We start from the raw sequence: 17,165 nt of genomic DNA on the forward strand, positions 1-17,165 counted from the left end.
CAGTCCACATACAGCCATTGTACGGTTACGTTGCGTAATGGGAAGCTTCAGCCAGTGCGTGAATGGTCGAATGAAGTGGCTTTGATGAAGTATTTCGCAACGACCAACGAGGTGACACTTCGGCTTTAAAGTTCCTCTCGGCTCATGAGAGCCTCCACAACGCCTGATATGAATCATCTGGGAAGTTCTTTGCCACTCATCTGTGTTTTGATTCCTTCTCCATCGCTCTAATCCTCCCCCTCCTCGTCTCTCGCTCCAATAGTCTTGTCAAGCTCTGCCAACCCAGATAAAGGGGGAGGGGAGGGAGGGTGAGGTCTCTCTCTCTCTCTCTCTGTCTCTCTGTCTCTGTCTGTGTGCGCGCGCGCCTTGAGACAAAAGCTTATGCTCTGGGCCAGCAGTCCAAGCCTGGTTAGTAGTTGCCACGGCATAAATGATGTCACTGCGGCGTCTGATGGGGATTTTTCGAGAGGGCAGGCACCTCCCAGATTTTTATTTATTTTTTTTGGAACTCCGCGCCGTGCGCTTCGGGTCATTCAAGATGGCCGCGTCCAAAGCGAGGTTGTTCGGCAGGTACAATTTGTGCTATCCATCCATGTGAAAAAATCATCAAATGGCGTTGAGTTCATGGAAGGTGATGGCGGCGTCTCTGTCCAAAGATTCTGATTATTTAAATTTATCGGCACTATATATATATATATATATATATATATATATATATATATATATATATATATATATAAACAAACAAACTGCACTGTCTACAGTAAATATACAGACATTTAACACTTTCTATTTGAATTTTACTGCTCTAGCTATTCAGATCCTTCCCTCGGGACAGTTCTTTCAGTTTGTGGTGGTTTGCCCCCTGTCTTTCAGGAGAATATCACTACGGCAACGTGCAACTATACATGCTCCTGCTCTCTGGTAGTACGTGTGCCATGAGCCATGCGGCTCTGCTGGTGGCGACTAGAAGGAAGCCTTTAGCCTCCAATGTTTACATGAAATGCCAGTGTTGTAGAAGACTTTTCATGGGGGTGGGACTTATTTTTCAATCAGAATCGGCTTAGATCGCTACCTGGGCAAGGGTGAAGTCCAATCAAAATGCCCAATTCTAGACCTTCTCCGCTGGCCCTGATTCAGTGACTGACTGGAATTGAACGTTGTTTCAGGGAATCCAAATCGTCCTGTGTGTAATTAACCTGGTGGACCTGTCTGTCACCCTCCGGCCTCTCCAAAAAGCTACAAATGAAAATAATTTTAAGACTTGTGTTTTCTCTTGTTTATCTTTTATCTTCCCCAGACTCTAAAGCCATCGTGGATGGGAACCTGAAACTGATCCTGGGCCTGATCTGGACCCTGATCCTGCACTACTCCATCTCCATGCCCATGTGGGACGAGGAGGAGGAGGCGGACGACGGCAGGCAGAAGACCCCCAAGCAGAGGCTCTTGGGCTGGATCCAGAACAAGCTGCCAGAGCTGCCCATCACCAACTTCAGCAGGGACTGGCAGAGTGGCCGGGCGCTGGGGGCGCTGGTGGACAGCTGTGCTCCAGGTTAGGAGAATGCCAACCGACGGGAGCGGGGTCAGGGAAGGGTGGACGGGGGTGAGGGGGACGGCGCGCATGTGTATGTTATGTGAACGACGGGAGGCTGTGGAAATGCTAGCACATGTGCAGAGCTTCTGGAGTGTCTTTTGGAAAACTTTCATGGCAACGGAGCTGCGGCTTGAGAAAGGAAAGGGGGGCGGGGCGCGAAATAAAAACAAGGCTGACGGACAGCTGCTGACCTGAGGTCAGGGGGAAAGTGTAAGTGCATAATCCATGTCCCTGTATGAGGCGGGGTGTGAGCGCATGGTTGGCAGCGAGGTGAACGGAGGAGAGGGAGATGGAAAAAGGGAATAGGTCATTGGAGAAGAGATTACAGAAGTGGAAGAAAAGGGGAGGATAAAGGTGGGTGGGGTGGGGCGCTGGGGAAGCGGGCAGCAAAGTTTCTGTTTACATGCCGGGAATGTTTGGCATACCTTTCCAACGAGATAAGCAAATCCTGCCAAAGGTGAATGTCTTAACATGACAAATCGACCTCCATATCTGGAGGTCTCCTAAAAACAAAAGGAATCAGAAAGTGACTTATCCGGTTTATTGTTTTTATTTATCGGCTTGCTTTTACAATGGAACTGTCCGTAATCCAATTCTATATAAGTAAATTCATACCGCGGAGCCAGCGAGTCTGAGGGCTGGAAGAAGATGAGATAGTATGTTAAACAAGAAGATAAGTAATAATCATGATTCAATTAGATTAAAAAAAAAAGTTCATTTTATCTGTTTAATCTCATAAAGGCTCTCACTTCATTCTGGGAGTTGGAGGTTATTGCCCCCAATTGGATTGCTTAAGTAATAGAATGTAGTGTTTGTTCCCGCATGAAGACCATTAAAATTACCATTAAATTAAGATTTGTTTGAACGCTTGTGTTTTTTGTTTTTTTTTGTTGTTTTTTTTGTACTTTTTTATTTATTTTTTTAACACGACTTCTCGTTCTCTTTTCTCAGGTCTGTGCCCGGACTGGGACCAGTGGGACCAGACCAAGCCGGTGGACAATGCCCGTGAGGCCATGCAGCAAGCTGATGACTGGCTGGGGATCCCACAGGTACGTGGGGCCTGTTCTAGACCAATAGGTCCCATATGGATCTAATTTGGCTCTCTGGGGGTGGGGGGGTGGGGGGACAAAAAAAAAAAGACTGGCCTTATCTGACCCCTTCTGGCTCTGATGGACCAATCTAACCTAGCGTCGTAAACTCGCATGACTTATTGTTATTGTTAATTTTTAGGTTTATTGTATATTGAATTTTTTTTTTTTAAAGGTTTATTTACATGATTTATTCTTAATCTTTAAGTTTTTTTATAATATTTTTTCAATTCTTTGTACTTTTCTAGATGTATTATATATTGACAATTTTTCTAATTTTATTTTGTTACATTTTAGGTTTGTTGTTTATATTGACTATTTTTATATATTCTTGCTTCATTTTGAGGTTTATTGTATATTGACAATAGTTTTTACTTTTTTTTATTTAATTACTTTATTATTATTGCCTATGATCTTCGCTGTGATCTTTCGCTGCAATTTCCCTCCGGGCATGAACTGAGCATCCATCTATGTAACGCAACAGGGCTTAAGCCTTGTATTTTATTCCACAAGGCTGGTCCGCCGCCCCCGTGCAGCATTAACATATTGCTGGTCATGCAGCGCTGGCAGTATTGTCATGCCTCAGTGTTGTGTAGGCATGGTATTGGCACAGTGTGGCATGTTGACAGTTGGATCTGTGGTCGCTGGTTGTTTCCGCCCACAGTTCAGTTTCTGCTCAGAAACTCTCCCCCCACCTCCGTGCCACTGCTGCTGTGGCTTGTAAATCAGAGGATGTGCGTGCCACGGTGCCTTGGTGAAGGTATCTGTGTCTCAGCTACTTTGAGAAGTTCTGAGTTGAACTGGGGTGAATTCGATTTGTTGTTTGAATCCCTTCCAAATCGGTCAACGTTTATAACTGCTCCCACGACAACGCACGCACACGCAGGCACACCATGTGTTCTCCATGTAGAACCACAACTTTGTCTGCCCGAACAAACACGTGTGTGCGAGATTAGGCTTTTCTCCATATGGGGGAGGGAGAAGACTTCATTCTGTCCTTCCTGGACTCCCTAGGTGATCACTCCAGAGGAGATTGTCGACCCCAACGTGGACGAACATTCCGTCATGACCTACCTATCCCAGTTCCCCAAGGCCAAACTGAAGCCCGGTGCTCCCCTTCGACCAAAACTCAACCCTAAGAAGGCCCGCGCCTATGGACCAGGTATGCGATGGTCGGCAAGAAGAACACAGAATCTATATTTTCGACTTCCATTCATCTCCACTTTCCCAATCGCCCCTCACCTACCCAGGTGTGGAGCCTCTCGGCAATGTCGTGATGAAGAAGGCCGTCTTCACCGTGGAGACCATCAGCGCCGGGATGGGCGAGGTGCTGGTCTACGTGGAGGATCCTGCTGGACACAGAGAGGAGGTACGGAAACGATACACACCAAAACTATGAACTAGTATTTGGGCTTTGTTTCTGGGTCCCGGTTCCCAGTCACGCGTTGTTTTTATTTATTTTTTTGCCACTCAAGGGTAAAGTGACGGCCAACAACGATAAGAACCGCACCTACTCCGTCTTCTACATTCCCAAAGTCACTGGAATGCACAAGGTAATCCTCATGGCTTCTGTTTGACATAACCACCTCTAAAAGCTCCTGTGCTCAGCTGCTGTGTCACGGTGGCAAAAGCACGGACAGTAAATCATCCCATGGCCCCCCCCCCTCTGCTCCTCAGGTGACGGTGTTGTTCGCGGGGCAGCATATCTCTAAGAGCCCCTTCGAGGTGGAGGTGGGAATGGCCCAGGGAGACTCCAGCAAGGCCACGGCCCAGGGACCCGGCCTGGAGCCTTCCGGAAACATCGCCAACAAGGCCACATACTTTGATGTCTACACAGCAGGTGATGAGGACGTAGTAGCGGAATTATTTTTGGCGACTAGTTTCTTTCTCACCCTGCTCTCCCGCTTTCTCATTTTTGATAAGCGTCTGTTATTTTATTTTTATTTTTTTTACCTCCCCCAGGTGCTGGTGTTGGGGAAGTGGAGGTGGTGATCATGGACCCAGCCGGGAAGAAGAACACGGTGGAGTGCAACATCGAGGACAAGGGCAACAGTAGCTACCGCTGCACCTACAAGCCTACGCAGGAGGGCCAGCACATCATCTACGTCACCTTCGCCGGCGGACAGATCAGCAAGAGTCCCTTCACCGTCAGTGTGGGAGAGGGTAAGAAGGAGGATGGGACTGGAATGGTTGACTAGGCTGGAGAATGTGACAACAGGGATTCTCTTGCTCTCTCTAAAAGAAAGTGCAAGGTCAGAATGTGTGTGTGAGGGGGAATTGTGCGGAGTGGTTATAACATGCGTCTAGTGTTTCTTTTTCTGGAGAATAGAAGTTGGTTGAGATCATCTTAATTCGATGTCATCTTCCAGAACGGTGCTGTCCAGCCACCATCTTTCTTCGTTTTTGGCTCCAATCATTTCGGTTTCCGTTTCTATAGTATCCGATTGGTCGAACGAAAACGCTGCTTCAGTCGCTCCAGCCATCAGTCTCAATGCTCCCGATACAAACCTGAATTCTCTTATTTGAGGGCACAGGAATTCCTCGTTGTGATGGAAGGAATATCAGCTGTTTCAATGACAGTTGTACTTCCCTTTTTTCCGCTTTTGCCTCGTTCTCTGTTCTTGCTACTGTACTTGATGTTTTGCCTTCTTGCTCTGTCTTTTCACGGTAGTCCTTTTTCTTTCTTTCTTTCTTTCTCTTTCTTTTTTCTCCCTTCTCTTTGATAGAAGCCTGGTGGTATCTCCTCCCTTTCTGGAGCAGCCTCTTTCTTCTGCTGTCATTTCCTGTTTCCTGGGATATCTCTTGGGTACTGTGTGTGTGCCTGTACGTGTGTGGTATCTGTGCCAGTTCAGTCTTTGATGTAGTATGTTTTTGCGGAGTATGCGAGAATTAGCTTTTTTCCCAATTCCTTGTGCGTGTGACTGCATGCTGAATTGCACGCCTGTGACTAACTTCTTCATCTTGAATGCTTTGTGTGTCATCTGCCTCCAAAACTTAATTCTGACTCAAACATTCCCAAGCGCTTTGCCTCCCTATTAAGGAACTTTTAAGAAAATACACCCATATGGAAATACTACTAACTGGCTCCCACGTTATTTCTTGTTCCTTACGGTTTTAAAGACTGAAAATGAGTGAACACAGATTAGAATATTAGATTATCTCGTCCTATCCTTTTTCCGTTGGTGTTTGCTCGTTTGGAGTGTTTCGCCCTCTTTTTCCTGTGGGGTTTCCAGGGGCAACCGACCGTGACTCAGCCGATGCAATTTGACATATACTTCATAATCGGGCGCTGTGAAGTCTTAGCCGGCTTCCTGGAGGGATAAGAACCTACTTCCCCTTCTGCGGTTCGAGCCCAAGTGTGATGGGTGTGCAGCTTAGATGAAATTGTTTTGTTTTCATATCATTCACCCCACGCCTCCATTCCTCTCTCTCTCTCTGCCCGAAACCACAGCTGTCGCATGTGGCCATGATCATGGAGTCAAAATACTCATGACCGTCTGTGTTTATCGCTCTCCCTGCTATCTTTTGTACAACCGCTCCATTATGTTGTGTTTTTACTCCTCTCTGTTAATATTTGTCTTTTGCGTCCCCCACTTCCTTTTATTTCCCTCTTCTTGCAGCTTGTAACCCCAGTCTGTGCCGGGCAAAGGGCCGTGGCCTGCAGCCCAAGGGCCTGCGGGTGAAGGAGACGGCGGATTTCAAGGTCTACACCAAAGGGGCCGGGACGGGAGAGCTCAAAGTCACCATCAAAGGCCCCAGTAAGTCCGGATTGTTATTGGAAGTAGCAGAAGTGGCTTCCACCTACAGGCTAAATTCTCATTTGCTGAAGAAACTCTTTTCCTTGGCTGTGCCCAGTTTGGAGCGCGTTGGATCAATAAGTTAGTTTCAGCATTCTAAATGAATGTGGAAATGTGTTGTGCCAGAGGGTCTCGAGGAGCCGTGCAAGAGGAAAGATTTGGGAGACGGCGTGTACGGCTTTGACTATTACCCAACCACGCCTGGAACATACAGCATCACCATCACCTGGGGAGGACAGCACATCCCCCGCAGGTAAGCAGCTGGACATTTCTAGAAGCAATAAAATGTAGTTTTTTTGCCGACATGACTTAATTTTGATTCCTTCACTTCAGTCCGATCGAGGTGAAGATCGGCGCGGAGGCAGGTGCTCAGAAGGTGCGAGCCTGGGGACCCGGGTTGGAGGGTGGCGTGGTCGGCAAGTCGGCTGACTTTGTGGTGGAGGCCGTGGGCGACAACGTGGGAACGCTGGGTGAGTTAAAGTTGGCTTTGAGTAAAAAAATAAAATAAAAATCAGAACTGGTTTCTTGAGGCTACTCCATCCCTTTGCTCCATTTTAGACTGTTCTCACTATTGGCTTCATGGCCTTGTCCTCCTTTCAAGGTTTCTCCGTGGAGGGCCCATCCCAGGCCAAGATCGAGTGCGACGACAAGGGCGACGGCTCCTGCGACGTGCGCTACTGGCCCACGGAGCCCGGCGAGTACGCCGTACACGTGCTGTGCAACATCGAGGACATCCAGCACTCTCCCTTCATGGCGGAGATCGTCAACCCGCCGGGGAAAGACTTCTACCCCGACAAGGTGTGCGCTCTTAAATACCCACGGCACATGGGAATTCTAAAAGCCGGGCAATGTCGGCCCTTGCCGCCCGTGCAGTTCTTGAAGCGGATGTTGCATTCCAGGTGAAGGCGTACGGTCCGGGCCTGCAGAGCAGCGGCTTGGCCGTCGGAAAACCCACAGAGTTCACCGTTGACGCCAAGCAGGGAGGCAAAGCCCCGCTGAAGATCGTGGCTCAGGTGGGGATTGGCGGTTTCTGTTCAAAAATGCAATCCAAAAAGTCCCCCACTCAATATAGTATCAACCAATCTATCTCGAGCCATTTCTCCTTAAGCCCTGTAAAAGTCTTGAAAGTTTTGTTTCCAGGATGGCGAAGGCACTCCGTTGGACGTCCAGGTGAAGGACAACGGCAACGGGACTTACGCCTGCACTTACACCCCGCGGAAACCTCTCAAGCACACCGTCATGGTCTCTTGGGGAGGAGTCAACATCCCTGAAAGCCCATTTAGAGTGAGTGCACATGGCCGCCGGTCCGAGCTGTTATTGAAACATTTACTATCATTTAATTCCCGTCTACAGGGTTTTGACCTCATAAACTAAACGCTGACTGCTTTGGGGTTCCACAGATGAATGTGGGAGCCGGCTGCCATCCAAACAAAGTGAAGGTCTCAGGACCCGGCGTGGCCAAGACTGGTCTCAAGGCCTTTGAGCCCACCTATTTCACTGTGGACTGCGCAGAGGCTGGGCAAGGTGATAAAAGTTTTATTCTGACGTTTTTTTGAGTTGACCGAGCAGACCGACGGCACAGAGACCAAAGTGAAATATATAAAATGGGGTCTCTGAGTGTGTGTGTGAATGCTGAGCCCTGTCTCTCCTGTACAGGCGACATCAGCATAGGGATCAAGTGCGCCCCCGGCGTGGTGGGACCAGCCGAGGCCGACATTGACTTCGACATCATCAGGAACGACAACGACACCTTCACCGTCAAATACACTCCGCCTGGTGCAGGCAGCTACACCATCATGGTCCTCTTTGCTGACCAGGTTTGTGTGTGTGTATGTGTATATGTGTGTTAACTTCTCTCGAACATCATTTAATTGTGTTTGTTTCTTCCAGGCCATTCCGATGACTCCCATCAGGATCAAAGTGGACCCGTCGCACGACGCCAGCAAAGTCAAGGCCGAGGGCCCCGGACTCAGTCGCAGCGGTAAGAACGCCAACCTCGCGCAAACCACAATATACCGTCTAATTTTTACCTCAACGTTGCCCCTAAAATGAAACCTTTGCGGTTTGTGTCTCAGGCGTTGAGCTGAACAAGCCCACGCACTTCACCGTGAACACCAAGGGGGCAGGCAAGGCCAATCTGGACTGCAACTTCAGCGGCCCGATCAAGGCAGAGGCTGTCAAGGACTTTGAAGTCATTAATAACCACGATAACACACACACCGTCAAATACACACCCGTACAGCAGGTAAGATGGGAAAGGAAAAACACACACACATCAAGATTGTTGGATTAAATGTACCTCAAGCATTGCAAGATAGCCCTTTTTAGAGACAAATTAGCAAGCTGTGTTTCTGCACTTCACCCCCTCTCTGGCTGCAGGGTCCGTTGGGAGTGGCCGTGACCTACGGAGGAGACCACGTCCCCAAGAGCCCCTTCAATGTGGGCGTGGCGCCCACGCTGGACCTCAGCAAGATAAACGTCACAGGCCTGGGAGACAGTACGAGTCCTCTTTAGATACTTGGCCGTCATGGTTTAGACACGTTCCTTTTAACTGGTCTTTTGGATGTACCCTCAGCTATCCTTCTGACGTCCTTCGTGGGACTAATTTTGGTTCCTGTACTTAAGATGACCACTACACTGACTCTCCCTGCATGAGAGAGAAAGCTCTTGAGACTTTTAATTGGTGTTTTCTACAGCACTTGCCCTCTTGTGTGTCTCTGTAGAGATGACTATAGGCAAGGACCAGGAAGTGACTGTGAAGTCGAAGGGTGCTGGCGGTCAGGGTAAAGTTGGTGCCAAGGTGACTGGTCCGTCAGGAAAGCCAGTGGCCAGCAAGGTAAGGGCTCGTAATTCTAACTTGGACTTGTAAAACCTTTGAACAAACGCATAAAACATTTCTTGACTCCACCTACAGCCTTTTCATTGTTTGCATTACTGCCGTGAGATGGGTAGGCCTTCATTTAAAAACACTTTTGGTTTGCTGACACATTTTATATTTCTTATCGTAGGTGGAGCCAGGACTGAGCCCAGAGACTAGCCAGGTGAAATTCATTCCCCGGGAGGCGGGCCCGTACCAGGTGGAGCTAACCTATGACGGAGCTCCGATCCCTGGTTCGCCCTACACCCCCACAGCATATCCTGCTACTGATCCATCCAAGGTCAGCAAAGACAAAATGCTTTTCCATCAACAACTAAGTGATTTCTCTCCTCATTGGAAAAGCATGTCCATTGGCACATGGACACACACTTTGTATATATTGGTTGACAAAGCAGACTAATTGGGGCCAAAGAAAGCTTCTAAATACATTTTGTGTGTGTGTGTGTGTGTGTGTGTGTGTGTGTGTGTGTGTGTGTGTGTGTGTGTGTGTGTGTGTGTGTGTGTGTGTGTGTGTGTGTGTGTGTGTGTGTGTGTGTGTGTGTGTGTGTGTGTGTGTGTGTGTGTGTGTGTGTGTGTGAGATATTATCATTCACCTCTATCCCGTCTGCTCAGGTTCGCTGTTCCGGTCCAGGCTTGGAACGCGCCAAGGTGGGCGAAACGGGGGAGTTCATCGTAGACTGCACCAACGCGGGACCAGCCGAGCTGACCATCGAGATCATCTCGGACAGCGGGACAGAGGCGGAGGTCCACATCCAGGACAACGGAGATGGGACCTACACCATCACCTACATCCCCCTCTACCCCGGTTCCTACACGCTCACCATCCGCTACGGGGGCCAGGACGTGCCGAACTTCCCCGCTCGCCTCAGCGTGGAGCCTGCCGTCGACGCCAGTGGCGTTCGCGTGTTCGGGCCCGGAGTTGAGGGCAAAGGTAAAGTCATGTTAAAGCAAAGGACGTCAATTAATATTATTAAATTTTTTTACAATAAATTTCTTTCCGAGATAGAATAATAAAACCAGTTACTAAAGTTAGTCTTAACTTTACCAGCGGTTGACCATAGTCAATTCAAGTTTGAGTGAAAAATTCCCCATTAATGTGTTCTGTAAACAGATGCGTTCTATTAGACCGATAGTTTATTCATCACCAGAGGGAAACAATGGGAAATTATAAGTTATAGAATAAAAATTTAATTAAAAATAAAAAGAAATAGATATTTAAATAAACAAGAAAAAAAAAATCCCAAAAGAAACAAACTATAAAATTAGCCTAAAAATAAACAATAATAATAAAAAAATACTAAAGGAAACAAGATTTGTTTTTTGCAGTCACTACTCCTACTCTTGTCCTTTACCGACTTCCTCTATAATAACCTGTGCTCCATGTTCTTCCTTCGTAAGGTGTGTTCCGCGAGGCGACCACAGACTTCACCGTGGACGCTCGTGCGCTCACGCAGAGTGGCGGCGACCACATCAACACACTGATCAGCAACCCGTCAGGCAGTCACACGGACGCCCTCATCACCGACCTGGGAGACGGAACCTACAGCGTGGAGTACACTCCCTACGAGGAGGGTGAGTGGATGAAAATTATGCAAAATGCGTGCAAAAGGCCGAAATCTGAGCATTTAATCAATATAATATTAATAATATTATATTGAATATATATTTTGACCATTTTCAATTAAAGTCAGAGTCAAAATAAACCAGTATTGCTAGTGATACTGATTTTATCGACTGGAAGCCTTCTTCTAAGTTTTGCATTTGTGTCTCAGGACCACACAGTGTGGAGGTGGCCTACGACGGTGCCCTGGTTCCGAAGAGTCCGTTCCGCGTCGCCGTCACCGAGGGCTGCGACCCTACTCGTGTGCGGGTGCACGGCCCCGGCCTGAAAGGCGGAATCACCAACAAAGCCAACAAGTTCACAGTGGAAACCCGGTAAGTGGTGTGTGTGATTAACTTGATTAGGGCTTTTTTTTTTTTTTCTTTAACAGTAAGTCCTAAATCACACATCTCTATTTCTCACTGCGTCCAACCCAGTGGGGCGGGCACCGGTGGTCTTGGTCTGGCGGTGGAGGGCCCGTCCGAGGCCAAGATGTCCTGCACGGACAACAAAGATGGCAGCTGCAGCGTGGAGTACATCCCTTACGAGCCGGGAACCTACAACCTCAACATCACCTACGGAGGACAACCTATCACAGGTACCCAAGAGATGGGGACGCCTCAAAACCATCTCACTTTTATTTTTCCTTTGACCGGTTGGCTAGGCTCTTTCAACTCGAGCTTCCGAGGTTCGGTGTCCCACTCATTCAGTCCTCTCTTCCTGTCTGTGCAGGAAGCCCGTTCTCGGTGCCGGTCAGTGACACGGTGGATAGCACCAAGGTGAAGTGCCAGGGACCCGGGCTGGGTAACAACGTCCGCGCCAACATCCCTCAGGCGTTCACGGTGGATGCCTCCAAGGCAGGCGTGGCCCCACTGCAGGTTCGCGTCCAGGGCCCCAAGGGTAAGCGTTTTGTGTCTGTGTTTTCTGGCGATTGGTCAAACCATAATAATGAATCATGGTCACGGTCATAACGTAATATCGCTGATCTTTTGTGTGTAGGGGTGGTGGAGCCTGTGGAGGTGGTGGATAACGGAGACCAGACTCACACGGTCAACTACGTTCCCACCAGAGAGGGACCCTACTCCATCAACGTGCTCTACGCGGATGAGGAGATCCCACGCAGGTAAAAGATACATGAAGTGTCCGCCATATTTAAATAAAATAAAAAACATTTCTGTCCTCTAACTTTCTGTCCGTTCCCTCTCCCGACTCAGTCCCTACAAGGTGAAGGTGTTGCCGACACATGACGCCAGCAAGGTGCGTGCCAGCGGCCCGGGTCTCAACACCACCGGGGTGCCCGCCTCCCTGCCTGTTGAGTTCACCATCGACGCCAAGGATGCCGGGGAGGGGCTGCTGGCCGTGCAGATCACTGTGAGTGTGCGCGCGTGCACACACACACACACACACACACCAAACTGTCCAATGGCAAGCCACTTAAAAATAAATAGATAAATAAATTTGCCCAAATTTGAGACGCAGGGATCAAAATCATGTGAAGCCTGTTTTTATAGTTAGTAAACTAATCAGCTACTGATCAGCCATTGCTTATTAGGTTTGTTTATTGTACATTTTTAGGTTTGATTTTATTTTAGTTATTGGTAACTGTAAGGTTTTATTTGTATTATTATTTATACATTATAGGTCTTTTTATTTGTTAGGTTTATTAGGTTTATTTTTATTGTTTATCGAGAAGAGTAGGTATTTAAGTTACTGTTTACGTTTATTGTATGTTGTGTTAGCGCAACATTTTGAATTTTTTTCGTAATTCTTTATTATAGCCTCTTTTTTTGTTATCTACTGTAAAACAGCAATTTGCCATTCTTCATAGAAGGAAAAGAATATATCTTATCTAGCAGCAACCTACAAACTTTAAACAACCTAAAAAAAACACCTTCCTCCTCCTCCTCCTCCCCCACCAGGACCCAGAGGGTAAGCCCAAGAAGGCAAACATCCGCGACAACCACGACGGCACCTACCTGGTGTCCTACGTGCCCGACATGACCGGCCGCTACACCATCCTGATCAAGTACGGCGGCGATGAGATCCCCTACTCCCCATACCGCATCCGTGCCCTGCCCACCGGGGACGCCAGCAAGTGCACCGTCACAGGTGGGAGCGGGAGCAGTCATTCCATATATGGGTGTTGTTGTGGGGGATAATTATACTTTGTGTCTTATTTCATTCTACTGCCATGCAGTATATTCAGCCTTCATGTGCCAAGCATTTTGTTATTTAAATACTTTTAGACAGAAACGTTCTTTCTTCAAAAGCTGATATAAGCTGATATATTAAGTCATGGCTGGAAACCAAAACAAGGCGTAGTGTCTTAGGAAAGACAGAACAAAGCAGTATATAAATAATGATGAATGAAAATAATAAATTAAATAAACGCATCCCAAAAAAGTCAAAGGATGAACTGTTTTCTATCTGTTATCTATAGTTATATATTAAATAGATTATATAAATATTGCAGTCAGATATACTGTACATTGTAAATAGGAATTATACGTATATGAAATCTTGTATCTTGTAATTTAGCTGTATATAAATCCCACTTTTTATTTTTTATTTTTTTCCTATTGCTAAAGGGCTTTTTGGAATTCCATGTTTTTTTTGTTTTGTTGTGTTCTTCCAACGGTCTAGGTCTGGGGGTGTGCTCTTTTCCAATTCCTTGTTATCTGGAAAGTTCTTAAAACAAGTATTTTATCACAATTTTACAGCGTTTCATCTGCCTTTCCCAACTACACCTGACTGATACTCCTCCAAACACTGTTGTATTGGAGTGTAATTAAAGTGTCATTTCTGACCCTACTGTCACAGAAAAAAGGGATTTCAATTAGAATTGCACAAAAGTTGGAAAGTTCTGTGCGATCTAGATATTGTCCAATTTAGGTTTTATTCCTCCTTAATTCTGTTTTATTTCACTTTTAAGTCACTTTTTTCTCTCTTGCATCAGTGTCATGTTTCTCTCGCTGTCCTGCCCATGCGGGTTTATCCCGTGTGTGTATGTATATATGTGTGTGTATATATATATACACACACACACACAACCAATTACGAGAACTAGCCCGGAATTATGCTTTACACCCAGATATGCAAACCTACACCCACACACACTGCTTCACATTCGGCCTCCACCATTTTAATTTTATTTTTTTGAGCACAGCTGCCTCACCTCCCCTCTACCTCCAGCACACCTGACCTGTCTTTTTATTTGTCACTTTTTTTTTTTTTTTTTTTTTTGTTTGTTTCTCACTCCCCTGCTTCTCACCGTTCCTTCCCTCAGTCTCAATCGGCGGTCACGGTCTCGGTAAGCACCACCACAACCAACGGGCTCTGTACCACAGAGGAACAACTCTTCTGCCTGCTCCCTCTCTTTCTCTCTGGGCATGAGGATAGCGATGTCACCTGCCAATGGGATAACCTTCTATTCCATTCCGACTCACTCTGAACGTCATCTTATTTTCTCATCTTTCCCTATAGTCTACCTTGTCTCTTCTGATCTTCTTCTAATGGTCTCTCGTTTCCCTCTCTCTCTCTCTCTCTCTCCCTCCATCCCTAAACCGGGCAGACTAATGGACTAACGGAGTAGGTAGGCGGCATGGTGGAATGGCATTCTGGCTAATTTGGCTTCCAATACTAGTTATAAGGTGTTCGTAATAATATAACAAAAGGTTAATTTTGTAACATGGGTAGTGATGATAACAGTTTTGTCTCGTCCCCCTCAAACCTGGTCTTGTGGTTGTGGAATGTGCATGGTGGACTGTGTGGGTGTGTGAGACTGGTGTGTGAGACTGGTGTGTGTGGTTCCAGTGTCTGCATGCCTGACCACGCTGAACATATTTAAAAATAAAAAAAAAAGAAAAAAAAAAGCTCCATCGTTCTCACCCCCGCAGGCGCCGGCGTGGGCCCCACCATCCAGATCGGCGAGCAGACGGTGATAACGGTGGATGCCAAGGCGGCCGGGAAGGGCAAGGTGACATGCAGCGTGTGCACGCCCGAGGGGGTGGAGCTGGACGTGGACGTGGTGGAGAATGAGGACGGCACCTTCGACATCTTCTACACGGCGCCGCAGCCCGGCGAGTACGTCATCTGCGTGCGCTTTGGCGGCGAGCACATCCCCAACAGCCCCTTCCAGGTCACGGTGAGTGGATGGATGACTTCCCAGCGGCTCGCATCAAGAAACAATGGCAGTGAGGATTACAAACGATAGAATAAAAAATGAAATGTGTCGATATAACCTCACAGTTAAAGCAGTGCTACGTAACTTCTGGGATTTGGCGCCCCTACAGTTTTAAGTGCAATGGCACTTTTACACCACTGTCCTAAAACTCAGTCCGAAAGAGGTGCCATTCTCCATATTAGAATTCAGTGTACCATCAACATGAGTCTGAAGCTGTAATTATAAGGTAAAAAAGTTATAGTGTTGCTTCAAGTGGACACAATAACATGGAAATATTAATGGTAAATAAACCTGTAATGTAAAAAAAATTATCAATATGATACAAACCTTAAAAATTAACTACTATACAAGAAAATGTCAAACATGGCAGGATAGTTGGAAATAAAATTGAACATTTAAAGTAAAGCAGTATAAACCTGAACATTTTAAGAGATGGTTTTATAAAAAAATTTTTTTTAATACAAAATGTTCATTTTTATACTATGCTCCATCTTATATGCTCTTTGGTGGCGCTGACTCATTGTTTGTTTTGTATTTGTCTCAACCGTGGTTTTGAAAGGTTGCGTGTGTGCGCTTTATTAATCCCATGGGGTGTATGTTTGGTTGCTAAAGTGTGTTATCCTAAGACAACTGGGGTGATATACTGCAGTGATTAACATTTTTATTTTTTTCTGCTCATTCTACTCCACAGCAGTGACCCGGTTGGCTCCAAGTCACATTAAACTTGTACTATTTTTATTTATTTATTAATTTTTTTTTTTAAAGAAAAAAACACTGACCACTGTTTTTATCCCTCCTCAAATTTTTTTTTTCTCCCTCTCATCCTCTTGTTGCCTCCACCTTAACTCCACCTCCCCTCCCCCCGTGCCCCCTCCCAGGCGCTGGAAGGAGCTCCGTCAGACCAGCTCATGCAGCAGAGCCAAATGCCCCAGTACTACGCTCAACAACCCTGGGTACCTAGACCTCTGCGCCCCCCCCATAACCTAATTTTCTCTTCTCTTTAAACGTCATCATACTCAGTTTTCTTTTCACTCATCTTTGTCCATAACTCTGCGTCCGACGTCTGGTCTCCATGGCTTCTCCTTGCAGGTGTTTCATGTGTATCCGAGCGCTCTTCCAGTTGTCAGACACATGGTGCGGCACACTAGGGCTGTACAACGCTGAGCAAACCAGCCGTGGAACGACTCTATTTTCAGTGAAATAGGGCAAATTTGCGTCATTCGGAGTTGGAAATTTCTCCTTTTTTGTTTAGAGGCGAAAAATCAATGAATAAATAAGGGGATATGCCTATTACCAAAGATCGCCACTGGCAATTCACCTCGGCGGCTTCCGTGCAGCCCTGTAGTGCAGCGATGCCAGATGTGATCTCCTAGTTTCCAGCATTTGCTTGGGAAAGCACAACGGCCATTTTGCGAGTCATCACCAATGCGGGGCAGGTCTGCTGCACCGCATTTGACAAAATGGCTGTCCTCCGTTTGCTCTGTCATTGAGACTGCTCATTTCTCCCCTGACGACCATGCCTTTTTTTTATTTTTTTTATTTTTTTTTTTTTTTTAATCCCCCGTCCCCCCCCTCATGTCATTCTTTCTCTCTCTCGCAGTTCTGTGTCGGTGTCATCATCATGATCATGATCACTGGTCGTCGTCTCCATTGTTGCTCATTTCGTGTTGTGGTTGTCCCGTTACATCCGTTTTTTTTTTTTTTTTAAGTCTTTTTTTGGTGTGTGGAAACTTGAGCCTGGTTTTGTTCAGCCTCTGTATCTGGTTGTCATTCTGCCATTGTTTGTCACCGACTCATCGTCTGCTCATCATCCCTCATCCTCATAGTCACGCATCTCCCTCTCTCTCGGCCCGGTGCGTTATCTCGTCACTGAGGCGGGTTGGTCATGTCTGACTGTCGCCCCTGTGTTGTCTAGGCGACGGACCGGCCGATTGGAATGAACGGTCTGGATGTGGCTGGCCTCAGACCCTTTGACCTGGTCATCCCCTTCACCATCCAGAAGGGAGAGATCACAGGTGTGCGCGC

At 46.9% G+C, this 17,165-nt stretch overlaps 1 protein-coding gene across 2 annotated transcripts in view; it reads left to right on the forward strand.

The window, feature by feature from the left end:
- flna (filamin A, alpha (actin binding protein 280)) overlaps window positions 1–17,165 on the forward strand; it is a 39,134-nt gene that overhangs the window by 14,088 nt on the left and 7,881 nt on the right. The window contains exons 3-34 of one of the 2 annotated variants that reach the window (XM_080015722.1): window positions 1,301–1,552; window positions 2,546–2,643; window positions 3,697–3,844; window positions 3,933–4,051; window positions 4,158–4,235; window positions 4,360–4,522; window positions 4,645–4,845; window positions 6,303–6,440; window positions 6,606–6,732; window positions 6,813–6,949; window positions 7,081–7,277; window positions 7,379–7,492; window positions 7,620–7,763; window positions 7,880–8,003; window positions 8,136–8,296; window positions 8,370–8,460; window positions 8,555–8,724; window positions 8,859–8,976; window positions 9,203–9,315; window positions 9,488–9,637; window positions 9,970–10,288; window positions 10,756–10,929; window positions 11,130–11,292; window positions 11,395–11,555; window positions 11,690–11,857; window positions 11,957–12,080; window positions 12,172–12,328; window positions 12,877–13,066; window positions 14,244–14,267; window positions 14,854–15,101; window positions 16,019–16,093; window positions 17,056–17,155. In XM_080015722.1, the coding sequence (XP_079871848.1) occupies window positions 1,301–1,552; window positions 2,546–2,643; window positions 3,697–3,844; window positions 3,933–4,051; window positions 4,158–4,235; window positions 4,360–4,522; window positions 4,645–4,845; window positions 6,303–6,440; window positions 6,606–6,732; window positions 6,813–6,949; window positions 7,081–7,277; window positions 7,379–7,492; window positions 7,620–7,763; window positions 7,880–8,003; window positions 8,136–8,296; window positions 8,370–8,460; window positions 8,555–8,724; window positions 8,859–8,976; window positions 9,203–9,315; window positions 9,488–9,637; window positions 9,970–10,288; window positions 10,756–10,929; window positions 11,130–11,292; window positions 11,395–11,555; window positions 11,690–11,857; window positions 11,957–12,080; window positions 12,172–12,328; window positions 12,877–13,066; window positions 14,244–14,267; window positions 14,854–15,101; window positions 16,019–16,093; window positions 17,056–17,155 (4,746 nt within the window). The remainder of the gene's footprint in view (window positions 1–1,300; window positions 1,553–2,545; window positions 2,644–3,696; window positions 3,845–3,932; window positions 4,052–4,157; window positions 4,236–4,359; window positions 4,523–4,644; window positions 4,846–6,302; window positions 6,441–6,605; window positions 6,733–6,812; window positions 6,950–7,080; window positions 7,278–7,378; window positions 7,493–7,619; window positions 7,764–7,879; window positions 8,004–8,135; window positions 8,297–8,369; window positions 8,461–8,554; window positions 8,725–8,858; window positions 8,977–9,202; window positions 9,316–9,487; window positions 9,638–9,969; window positions 10,289–10,755; window positions 10,930–11,129; window positions 11,293–11,394; window positions 11,556–11,689; window positions 11,858–11,956; window positions 12,081–12,171; window positions 12,329–12,876; window positions 13,067–14,243; window positions 14,268–14,853; window positions 15,102–16,018; window positions 16,094–17,055; window positions 17,156–17,165) is intronic. The other variant, XM_080015723.1, reaches the window with a different exon arrangement.

This window comes from Zeus faber (genome assembly GCF_960531495.2).
Source record: "Zeus faber genome assembly, chromosome: 15".
NCBI lineage: Eukaryota > Metazoa > Chordata > Actinopteri > Zeiformes > Zeidae > Zeus > Zeus faber.